At 39.6% G+C, this 12,811-nt stretch overlaps 1 protein-coding gene across 1 annotated transcript in view; it reads left to right on the top strand.

Moving 5' to 3' along the window:
* Positions 1-12,811, top strand: part of LOC140337452 (uncharacterized) — a 35,753-nt gene that overhangs the window by 14,590 nt on the left and 8,352 nt on the right. Inside the window, exons 14-19 of the mRNA XM_072421200.1 lie at positions 4,965-5,089; positions 6,146-6,216; positions 6,351-6,443; positions 7,300-7,394; positions 10,062-10,182; positions 11,622-11,686. Coding sequence (XP_072277301.1) covers positions 4,965-5,089; positions 6,146-6,216; positions 6,351-6,443; positions 7,300-7,394; positions 10,062-10,182; positions 11,622-11,686 — 570 coding nt within the window. The remainder of the gene's footprint in view (positions 1-4,964; positions 5,090-6,145; positions 6,217-6,350; positions 6,444-7,299; positions 7,395-10,061; positions 10,183-11,621; positions 11,687-12,811) is intronic.

Below are 12,811 nucleotides of genomic sequence, written 5' to 3'. Positions count from 1 at the left end.
ACAGTGCATGGTTGCTCATCACTGGAGAAACTATTTTTTATTACATAGCATCTTTTTGTTTCTTTTTGTGTATCCAAGATCCACGGATATTTCCAATCATAGAGTGATGGGGCAGCCGTTTCAACCCAATGAATCCAAGAAATTCTTAACATTCTTAAGGTCTGTAAAGATTCTTATCCATCCGGGTAATGGTATATCTAGTAGCTAGACCGCATTACTGGACTGTTTCTTGAAACCTTGAAGAAGTCTGTAGTTTGTCCAAGCCACTTCTTTAGCTCCAATATTATCAGGAAAATATATCCACATTGGTATGACAGAGGCCTACAAAAGTCCAATAACCATGGAAGGTGACGAGGCTGATTTTGTTTGTGCAAGAACATAAATGGGTTAAAGTGTCTATCTCGCCATTGTGGAGGTAAATTCTAAAACATTTGCTTGGCACCTAAAGAAGTGACTGGGATGAGCTTCAAAACATTCTATAAGATGTCCAGCTGAATTGGACTAACTGCTACTAGATATCACATTTCTGTCTGTCTGTCTTGTCTGTCTGCCTTATCTGTCTGTCTGTCTGTCTCTTTCCTTTGCCACCATGCCCCTTTGGTTTCTGAGGAGGGAATGTCTGGAAGCCTAACTGAGCTGTCAACATAGGTCAGTTAAAACATAATGGATGTTCAATGTCTTACAAAACTTTTTGTTTTCTAAAGCACTCTGCATGTGTGGACACGTCTGTCCTTTACCAGGGAGAGAGAAGGACCTTTGCTCTGTGTCTGGAGTCAGTGGTCTCTCTGCAGAAATCTGAAACAGCAAAGCATAGAAACATGTGGGACCTCTGCTAACAGAGCACTGCTTTAGGACAGAGAGCAATGGACTTTAACTATTGCATGCTGATGAGGTGTATGCTTTTCTACCTAGGTTGTGTCTGCTTTAGAGAAAATCAAAATAAGGGAATATACTCCTAGACAATTGGCACTGTAATAGGTAATAACATTGGGATATGTCCCCTGATTTTATGAACTGGCGGCAACTATAACATTTTGGATTTGCTATCATGTTATGTATTAGTGGCTCTCAGGACTAATATAGGGGAAACCTCCTTAGTGGTGACCCAGACAGCATTAAAAACCATCAGTCTGTACTGCACTTTTTGGCAGCCAACAATCAATTGGCATTGCATGCTGTTACTAGGTCTATGATCTACCAGAACCCCCAGATCCTTTTCCATTTCTGACTCCCCCAGAGTATTCCCCCTAGACAGTATGAAGCATGCATGTTGTTAGCTCCCAAGTGCATAATTTTACATTTATCTATATTAAATGTCATTTGCCACTTGGCTGGCCAATCAAACAGTACATCCAGGTCTGCTTGTAGATTATAGACATCCTGTATGGACCTAATTCCATTACATAGTTTGGTGTCATCTGCAAACACAGAAATGGTACTTTTAATCCCAAACTCTCTATCATTTATAAAGATGTTAAACAGTAAAGGTCCCAACACTGAACCCTGGGGTACACCACTAATAACCCTAGACCATTCAGAGTATGAATCAATAATTACAACTCTCTGGATGCGATCTTTAAGCCAGTTCTCTATCCATTTACAGATTGACTTTTCTAAACCTATTGACCCTAACTTGCATATTAACCGTCTGTGGGGTACGGTGTCAAATGCTTTAGCAAAGTCCAAGTACACTAATCAACTGCTACTCCACTGTCTACCTGTTTACTTACTTCCTCAAAAAGGGAGTAAATTTGTTTGACAACTTCTGTCTTTCTTGAAGCCATGCTGACTATCACTTATAATAATATTTTCTAGCACAAACTCCTCTATTCGGTTCTTTATCAAACTCTCTAGGACTTTCCAACTATGGACATTAAACTAACGGATCTGTAGTTACTGGGTAATGACTTCGCTCCCTTTTTGAAGATAGGAACCACATTGGCCAATCCATTAGTACCATGCCAGTGACTAAAGAGTCTCTAAAAATTAGAAATAATGGCTTTGAAATAACAAAGCTCAGCCCTTTGAGGACACATGGATGTAATCCATCAGGCCCTGGTGCTTTGTCAACCTTAATTTTTCCCAGCTGTTTCTCTATCATATCAATCCTGAGGCATTGTGACTCATTTAAGGCAGTGACATTGCTATTATGAATTCGGACCTGAGCTCTGCCATTTTCCTTTGTGTACACAGAGCTGTTAAGTAAATCTGCCTTGTCTTTATCCCCAGTTACCAACCCAGCGACATCCTTTAAGGGGCCTACATGCTCAGATCAGATCTTTTTGCTATTAATATATTTGAAAAATGTTGGGGGTTTGCCTTACTTTCCTTTCCAATCTGTCTTTCATTTTAAAGTTTCACACATCTTATCTCCTTTTACATCTTTTGTTATATTCTTTAAAGATTTCAAATGATGAAGGTGATCCTTCATTTTTATATTTTTGGAATGTCGTTTTCTTGTTCCTTATGGCTTTTTTAACATCAGCTGTGAGCCTCCTAAGCATCAGCTTTTAGCCTCTTAAACTTATTACCCATTGGAATATATTTTTCAGTTTGCTTTTGTAGAACAGACTTGAAACATTCCCATTTGTGTTCTTTGAGGACAATATTGTCTCCCAGTCCAAATCACAGAGAGACGCCCCCCCTAATAATGGAAAATTTGCTCTCTTAAAATTAAATAATTATCTTTCCCGTTTTTGCTTCCTGTTTACAGCTTACATTAAATGAAATCATATTATCGTCACTGCTACCCAGATTCTCTTTTATTTGCACATTTGTTATAAGCTCTGCATTGTTAGAAAGAACTAGGTCCAGCAAAGTATAATTTCTGGTTGGGGCTTCTATAAACTGTACCATAAAATTATCTTGTATTAAATTCACAAATTTCCTCCCTTTTGCTGTTCCTGTAGTGCCATTAGTCACCATTACAGTCAATGTCAGGGTAGTTGAAATCTCCTATGAATAAAACACTTCCACTTTTTGCTGCTTTTTCTATCTGTGCTAGTAGTTGATTTTCTATTTCTTCCTTAGCACTGGGGGGCCTATAGCAGACTCCAATAATTAATTGTGTGTTATTCAACCCCACATTCAACTCCACCCATAATGCCTCAACCTCATTGCTTGTTCCATCAACAATTTCTTCTTTCACATTCACTTTTAGATCACTTCTCACATACAGACAGACACCACCACAAAAGAGAGTATACCCATGAATATTGACAGCCCAGTCATGCGAAGAAGAAAGCCAGGATTTAGCAATACCAACCAAGTCATAACCCTCTTCATTCATTAATGCTTCCATCTCCCCTATCTTGTTTGCTAGACTCCTAGCATTGGTGAACAGGCTCTTTAAACCATTGCTGCTTTTAACATCGCTGTTTGCCAAATCCTTTTGTTTTTCAGTACAATTAGTACTGCACAATCCAATGTTTGTAACATGGCAGATACACATAGGCAGATTTTCATTTCTGGTCCAATAAAATGATTGGACCTAAAGGTAATCCGAAAGGGAGTACAAGGTGTATTGTGTGTTACAACAGTCAAATACATCTGATCAGATTCTAATTAGAATTCAGATCACATTTTATTCAAGAAGAAGGGCAGAATATTAAAGCATACTTATCAGAATATGGATTGGACTGGTTGGTCCTGTGCTAAATTGCCATTGGATGGGCTTGTGTACACAACTTTCAAGCTGACAAAGTTTAACTACATATGAAACTTGGTGCATTCAGATAAAGTATCAATCTTGATCATATCAATGATAATTTTTCACTTATTCACTGGCCACCAGGGATCGTATATTAACCTACCATTGACTCATTAGGAAATATTTTTGAACCACACTACTCTTAGCATACCCAGCTCTACTAATCCCAACAAGAAACTCACTAGGAATGTCACTGTAATACAGTGTTTCCCTCCCAACTAGATACATCAGTTCCCATAAGAGACCTTCCCTTTTCTCCACCCAAATTGATGCCTAGATGGCCCTCCCTAATCTTTAGCAGTCTTGCATATCCTGCTGTTCATTGGTTCTCACAATCCCCTGAGAAAGCCTAGGGGGCGAAACGTGTCTGGACTGAGATCAGCTGAGATTTTTTGATCACAATATGTGATTGAAAACATTTTTTCAGGTGAACCTCGTCCAGGCACCAAGTGGATTCCCAATTACTTAGAGAACCTAGAGAATAAATGTTAAAAGGATAGGTAATAATCTATCTCTTGGGAAAGGTGGCCCAAAATGTATGTGTATGACTGATTGACCTAATACACTTGCCATAAAAAAACTTCTTTCTCCTTTTTCTTTTTCCTCTGGTATCAAATATTTACAATAGGGGATCTTTTGATAGTATTCTGGTAAATTAGTCTATGTAATCTGGTGAGCAATCAGACAATGAACTGACCGCAGCCTTAGCCTTATTTCACCATTGTGCAATGGGAGAAGGGTGAATAAAGAAAAAGTCTCGTCCTCAGCCACTTTACCCTCTCCTATGGTCTCATTTATAAATTATTCCCCCAGTCCATTCGTCTGAAATTTGCTGACAGAGGGTCGAATCTTTCTACACTTCTCCTTTTAGTTCCTATTAAAACAATACCTCGTTCTGCCACCCTGTCCAAAAATGTAAAAAAGTTGTGAAGAAGGTCAGCTTTAATATACTTATGTGAATTTATCCAAGTAAAGTCTAGTATATTTTTAGTCCTGATGAAGGGTGAGCCTTACTACCCCTAAAACGTGTTGGGTTTTGGATTAAACCTTAAAAAAAAAAAAAAAGAAAAAAAAAATATTTTTGGATCTTACTTATGCAGTGAATTTTTTGTTATCCACCTCTATCGGTTTATTGTCCTAAAGATCATCATGACTTGCCCATGTAGAATAAAACTGCCTAGTTAGCTCTGTGGTTGTGATAATACATCTATATATCAAGTGCTTTAACAGTCACGTATTCACTTTCTTCCGGCAGATGAAGGGCTTGATGGGCCATCCAATGGATCGGACCCTAAACCCTGGGAGATTATGGTACAACTGAATGCTTTCTTCAACAATGAAATTAAAAAACAGCCGGTACCCCACACCACCCTCAAGACGGTATCTGATGTACCTACATAATAAACTATTCATCCAAAAAAGTCTATAGAAATCACAGTAGAAATCAGATTTTTTAATGATCATTTGTAGCTCAGCAACCCACAACAGTTTTAGTTCCTTTTTGAAATAGAATAAAACAATCATAATAGGCAAAATTTCTACCTTCCCAACCAACTTTCGTAATATGTATTTCCTATATGTATATTTTCCTAAATGTATTTAACATTTGTACAAATAACAAAGTAAAGGTAAGCTAAGTTTGAGTTTTGCAAAAATAAAAAGCTAATACAATAAGCCAACAACAGGACAGGATGGAACAATCTGCATATTGGCTGCAGCACATACTACAGGATCCCTTCAGCTGTGCACAGCCCCAGTTTCTGTGCAGGGGATGCCGAGAACCGGGGAAAGTTTACAGCTAAAGAGAGAAAAGGCATGCTGCAGCTTGTTGAGCAGATGATCTGCAGGCTTAGATGTATCAATGGATCACATTGACCATTCATTGAGAATAACTCATCCTACTTCCTGTCTTATCCTCCAGAAATGCCAAAAATGCCATGGAAATGGAAAAATAGTCTGTGAGACGTCTAAAGGAAAAGTTCATAATTCTGTCTCCAAATTAGGATTCATATTATTCAAGTATGTGTGATATATCTTAAACCCTAGAAGAAAAATAAAATACAAAGTGCAGCTCACCAGGTCTTATTGTGGTGGCTGCATTAATCTTTGTTTTTTCTTTTCACTTCATGTTCTTACAAGGATACTTCTAGTCCTGGGGTGACAACACTTATTGCATACGGTACAATGGAGCAGCAGGGTTGTCACCCTAGGACCAGACTTTTATAACCTCCCTCTCTCCTCCTTTTGATTAACATAGGGAAGAAAGCTGGATTCATAGAAAAAGAAAGCAGGAAACAAAAAGGTCTCGCAGGATCAATAGTTACTTTATGCACCAACTGGACACCTTAATGCAAAAAACAGTGCATTTAACAAAGTTAGCAAGTATCAAATAAGGTATAGGGTTTGCAGACATTTAATTCATACATCTTTCCCCAGGTGAAGTGTGCGACTTGTAAATGGACTGGCCGTAATGGTGCAGAGGAATGTTCAAACTGCATGGGCTCTGGGTCAGAGGGATAAGCATTGAAACACCAAGCAAGGAACAGTGGGGTCTTTTTTGCGTCATTGTTCCATCTTTTCTCATAACTCTTGAATTGAATATGTTTTGCTTAATAAATGTAAATTTTATTCTGTTAAACAGATGCAAAGGCTGCAACCAGACCAAAGTGCAGACCTGCCCCCAGTGTACTGGAAAAGGGGAAGTTATCACCTTCATTGAGCTTACCATCACCTGGTGAGTATACAATAATATAAATGTCATGTGTAGCAGTAAAAAAAGCTACACAAAGCTGACTATAATACAATATTCTATTTATAACAATCTACATAGAATGCTTCTGCTCCTTGGAGGCCGGCACAGGGTTTGGTTTGACATGTGTAGGTGTGGCATAGGGCAAACAATACCAGTTTGCAGGAAGAACAACTTCTTTGAGTTTATACCTGAGCACCACTCACATGTTCAAGAAAGTGACCAGCAAGAAAATCTTTACAGATGGGCAATATTTGGTAAGACTTTTCTGCAAGATCTTGGACAGCATAAATTTAAACTTCATCCACAATACTAAGATAAGTCCAGCAAGGACACAAGAGGCTCTATTTATAAAGGATTCCCCCGTCAATTCCTCTAAAATTCGCTGATAGATGGTTCTATCTCTTTATAGGTCTCCCATTAAAACAATGACTTGTTCTGCTACCAAGTGGCCAATCATCATAAGTGCACAGATGTAACAATAGGAAAATAATAGGAAAAAATACAGTTTTTAAGCGAATTGAAAGTTGAATCATTTATAAACAGAGCCCTAGGTGTCTGATGCAATGTCTGTTTACAGGGCCAAGTTTATGGTAGAGCAAACTGGGCCATTGGCCAAGGACCCCGTCTCCCCAAAGACCCCAACTGACAGAATAGCAGGGAGTGCAGGGAGCTGAAATACTGTGCGTTGTGGATCCCCAGTTTGTGATCGGGTTCTGATTTTTTGCGATCTCATTTTGAGAATGTTGCAAAATAATAGGGGCAAGGGGGTGCTTTTTAGGACTTCTAATGGAAGGTTGTTTTACTCATCCTATACAAGTTCTTCTATCAAAAACAATAGGTCCATGGTATGTGGGAACATGAAGTTGGATATTGTGACCTCCATTACCAAGCATCCAATAGCCTCTATTACCAAGGTTGAGAATATAGAAAATTGTAAGGTCTGTGAGAATTTTTGCATTGCCATTATTTTTGCGAAATTGAACCATTGACAAGAAGCACTGTAGGTAATGTCAAGTCAAAATGTATGTTTTTTTTGTGTTTTTTGGGGTAAACTGTGCTTTGTAGGACTCCTGAAGATTATAGAGGGCCCTTTTGCTGATCCTGCAAGTTCTTCTACACAAATATGGCCCTGTGTTAGCTGAGAACATGAGGTTGTGACCTTCATTACCAAGCCTCCAATGGTCTCTAATGCCAAGGTTGGGACTGTAGAAACATAATGGAGACTGGAAAAGATTTCCCAAATTTCGACAAAATTTTTAACACTGAAGGTTTTGAAAGTTCCTTTAGGCTAACCCGGACTAGTTTAAAGATAATAAAAAAACCCCTGTGTTATCTGGGAACATGGCGTTAGATATTGTCACCTCCAATACCAAGACTCCAATGGCTTCCATTACCTAAATTGAGATGGCATCAAAATAATGGAAGCTAGAGAAGATTTCCTAATTGCCAAATTTTGACAAAATTTTACCATTCAGAACAGATCTTGTACCAAATAATTTTTTTCACTTACAAAATTACTAAACTATTTCATCATTGTATAGATTCGTAGTCAATAGGGAAGGAAAATAAAGGTGGTTTTGTCGATCGTTTAAGGAAGAATTTTCACATTTTCAACATTTCTACAAATGTTCACCCCTGTGCAACATGTATTGTAGTTAATGGTGAAGGCAGATTAGTATGTTTGGATGATTTTTTAAAGAGTGGAATGTGCTTTGAATAATTCCTGAAGGTTACAGAAGCTTCTTTTACTTATCCCGGATCAGTTCTTGTACTAAAAAAGGCCCTCATGTTATCTGGCATACCATCAACTATAGGGACCTCCATTACCAAGCCTACACTGGGTTCCATTTCCAAGGCTGAGAACGCAGAAAAACAAGGAAGCCAGGAGAGTTTTTGCATTTCTAACAATTTTAAAAAACGTCACCATTTTTAAAATACTGTACATTGTAAACAAACTACCTCATGTTAGCTGGGAAGATAACATAAAATATTGTGATCTCCATTACCAAGCCTCCAATGGCCTCCATTGCCAAGGTTGAGAATGCAGCAGCACACTGGAGACTAAGAGAAATAAAATGGCCCCATGTTGGCTGGTCACTGAGAAGTCAAATAACAGCTTTGGCTGGAAGCCTTAAACCTTACCTATGATTTACCTATGATTTTATTTTAAAACTGATCAATAGCTTCAAAGATTTATCTTTCTATGGTCAATTATGGTTGGACAATGTCTATCAGTCATGTGCTGCATATGAGCAACAGACCCCCCAATTTATGAATTCAGCCAATTATGGTATTGTCCATGATCCGCAAGGGCCGGGCATGGGGGTGTATTTTGTTTATCAATGTGCAGCAACAGAGTTTTTTTGCTGCTTTTTGATTTCAGAAAATTGGAAGGTGTACAGCAAGACCATAGTAAGGGCTGCAACGTAACTGAATTCATATCATGTAGTCTGATATTAGGTAATAGGAATATAAATGTATCTTTCAAGTAATTATTTCTGTGTTCCCTATAACATAATACAAATAAAAGGAGCAGAACTTTTTGTATTGTTCAACACTTCTTGCATTTACCAAATATATTAAACATTTCATATAAAATTGTATTTTTTTATGCAGGTTGACAATCAAAAGTCCGGCAACCTCCAGACCTGAGGTTTGAAAATATAGGATTTTTTTTATACTTACTTCCACACACAGGCAGCCTTTCTTTCACAGCACCGCGGATATCTGGCACAGTTCCAGGGAGCAGGGACATCTCAACGTGTATTTAGTTTAGCAAGCGTTTCTGCAGAACAGCCCCATCAAAACATTAGTGGCCAAACAGTGTACTGCAGTCCCAGTATTAAAAATGCGATGCAAAATTTGTGTCGGGAAACTGAAGGATGCAGATTTTTAATTGTCAAACTGTATATATAAAAGATACTGTATGTTAATTAAATTACATTGGGCCTCACATTTGTTTTCTTTATTTAGACTTGAACAGGCAGAATACACAGAAAAAAAAAATATATGGCTACTGTATTACTTGCTAAAGCAGAGGCCGCCAACTGGGTGTCCGTGGCTCTGGCCAGTGTGCCCCCGAGTGGGGTCAGGTGGGCGCGTTGTGTCTCTGGACCTGCGATGGGAGAGTAGGTGGGTTCTGGCATCATGACATTACTATCGGGGAAGTTTCTTCCCCTTAAAGTGACACATGGCTCCCCGCGCATGCTCGGCCCGTTGCCGGTAAATTTAGTGGTCCGTGGGTTTGAAAATGTTAGTGACCACTGTGCTAAAGTATTTGTATATCTGTCCCTCCATTTATAATATTTACACGGTTCTGTCATAGAGCACAGCCCCTTCAAAAAGGAAAGGGGAGCTGATCTTTCTCTTTTCCAGTTTTACTTGCACTTGCATGGTTATAGCTCTTTAATAACTCTTTAACAAAGAGTTTACAATAAGCAGGAATACAAAAAGTTAGCAGCAAGTTGCCCCTGGAAAATGTTTGCTAGGAATCCTGTTCTTCTGTTGTTAGTGTTGCTGGTATAAAGTAACAGAATATTTTCTTGCACAAGAGAAGTGAAACAAAAACCTAAGTCTGATGGTGTCATGTGACGGGAACAGGGCTGGTTTTCTGCAGTGATTCACTTGTCATCAGACTGCCCAACAAGGAAGCAAGAAAGGTGAAAAAAAAAGTCAATTCTAGCTTCATCGCTGCTGCAATGGAGGAACGCCAGGGTATCAGGTAGGTAGATTGGGGAGTTTTGGGGGTTAAACCCCTGAAATGATATCTGAACTGAAAGATGTAACACAATGCAGCTTGGAAGTGACCGCTGCATTAGTTTTCTTTTTTGTGAGAACTTCCTGTGTTATGGTGACAACACTCCCTCACCTTACTGTATCTTTAGAATAGGTTGTCACCTTCGGGGGAGGGGGGGTGTAGCCCCCAGCAATAACCAGGAACAATGGAGTTGGTTTAGTAAAGGAGTTCAGGTTGTTCCCTTTGAAAAGTGAAAGTGAACAGTGAATAATCATTCACTTAGCTTAGTGAAGGCTCTATAACCTCACGGAACTACAAGTCCCAGCATGTTGCGTCACATCCAGGCTGTCACCTGATTTCTGAAGCTGTGAATGCTTTGGATCAAAGCAGAATAAGACAGAAACCCCAACGGCTGAGACTTTTCACCTATTGAGTAGAACCCAAAAATATTACTATCATTCACTCAATATCATATCATTGTTTTCACGCTTTTTTTTTTAATAATTCTGGGTGATCCTGCCATGGCGATCAATGTTTAGTTACTTCCTGTTATAAGGTGACAACACTTGTCCTTGTCTCATTTTGGAGCTCCTGCGTTGTCACATGGATGGAGAATACATTTTCATGCACAATACACAAGCATGGTTCATTGTTGTCAGTATCAGAAGCTAAGCAGATATGTAACCCAGGTAAAAAGAGAAACATTGAGCAGACTCCTCGCTCTCATAGTAAGTTATGTGCGTGGTGGTCATTTTCAGTTTGCCAAGGACCTAAATTTGTACTAAAAACACACCGTCTCCAGTGTGTGCCTACCAGTATTACATACAGGAGCCCAGGACTTTATTGGATCCTGTAATGCTTACGTAGGAGCTGGAAGACAGCATTTATTACTATGTGATGTCTGGTCTTCTAAGCCTAAATGTTTAGCCTGTCCTTTTAACCCTATCTGGCCTTAGCTGCAGGCCTTCCCCAATGCTGGCTACACCTAGGGGTAAGGGAGGGTAAAGCTATGCACACATGCCGAGACAAACAGTTGTGCTCATCTCAGGTGAAATGTTGCTCATCAATACCCCACAACATATTGATGAACAGCCAAATGGAAATTATTGTTGATCACTCCTAAGGAGGAGAGAACAGTGGGGTGTCGTTAGCTCATCCTGCCCTCTTTCCCTCTCCATAGAACAGAATGGTGGCCTGTGTACAGCGCTAGTCTCTGGAAACTATTCCAGCAACAGTGCTCTGATGTCCATTGAATGTCTGTATGGGGCTGAAGAATACCGCTCTTATTGAAATTTGTGAGCGGGGGTGGGACAGAATGCCGCATGGCACAATCATCTTCAGATTGGAGAAATTGAAGCTTGCTCTATGTGTACAGAAGATAATCAGTTCATGTTTTATCGATTTATTGCAATCTGTTTCCATAGAAAAAAATCTACAACTTATGGAGCGATGGGACAGCCATTCGAGCCCAACTATCTCATGAATCCAGGTACAGTGACTCATAGCACAGGCCGGTACGTACCAATGTCACCGATAGACAATGCAAGGTTCAATGTTATTTTCTATCCCTCTTTCTCTTCTGTCCTTCTCTCTCCTTCTTTCTTTCTTTCTCCCTCCATCTCTCTCTCCCTTCTTCTTCACTCCCTCTCCCCTCTACCTCCCACTATCTTCTCCCCCTGTCCTGTCTCCCTTCTCTCTCTCTTTTCCTCTCTCTCTCTCTCTCTCTCCCCTCTCCCTCTCTTTCTCTCTCTCTCTCTCTCTCTCCCCTCTCCCTCTCTCTCTCTCCTCTCCCTCTCTTTCTCTCTCTCTCTATCCCCCTCCCTCTCTCTCTCTCTCGCTCTCTTTCTCTCTATCTCCCCTCTCCCTCTCCCCCTCCCTCCCTCTCTCTCTCTCTCGCTCTCTCTCTCTCTCTCTCTCATTCACTCTTCATCCACTCCCCCCCAATCTCTCTTCCACCCTACCCAATTCTTTTTTTTGCCCTAGTCTTTATTTCTTTTTATCTCCTTTCCCTCTCTGTCTTGTCTTCCTACTCTCAATCCTTCTCTATTGCCTTCCCCTCCCTCCTTTCCTATCTACCCCCCCCCTTACCTCTCCCTGTCCCATTCTCTCACCCCCCTTCCCCATCTGTCTCTCTACCTATTGATTTGTCTTTTCTTCTCTCCCCCTCTCTCTTCCTTTGCTCTTGTGGAATAGCTTTCATGTTGTGTTTTGAGATTCAGCATCAAAGGCTGTTATTGGTTGGCCAAGGGGAGCAAAAATGATAAATCTGACATTGACTTTTTGAATATTTGTTGTATCATCCACCTGTTTTATATCAATCATAAGGTTATATCTGATTGTAATATTGATTATAACACAAAACGTGGCTTCATTTTAAATACAAGTTAATCAATCTGCATAAAAATGTATTGTCCAATCCATTTTCATTGTTCGGCATTCTGCCCGTTGTCAGAAATGGATTTTTTAAAAAATGTTTAATGCTTTTATCTAATGGACCATAATATTGCCCAGTATAATAGAGACACCAAAGATATTACCATACAGAGAAATCTTAAAAAGGAGACATCAAAGGGATGGATTTATTAAAGCTCTCCAAAAAGATAGACTGACATGG

This window comes from Pyxicephalus adspersus, chromosome 8 (genome assembly GCF_032062135.1).
Source record: "Pyxicephalus adspersus chromosome 8, UCB_Pads_2.0, whole genome shotgun sequence".
Classification (NCBI taxonomy): domain Eukaryota; kingdom Metazoa; phylum Chordata; class Amphibia; order Anura; family Pyxicephalidae; genus Pyxicephalus; species Pyxicephalus adspersus.
Note: the sequence above shows the minus strand (reverse complement) of the source record. Positions and strands in the feature narration are given on the sequence as shown.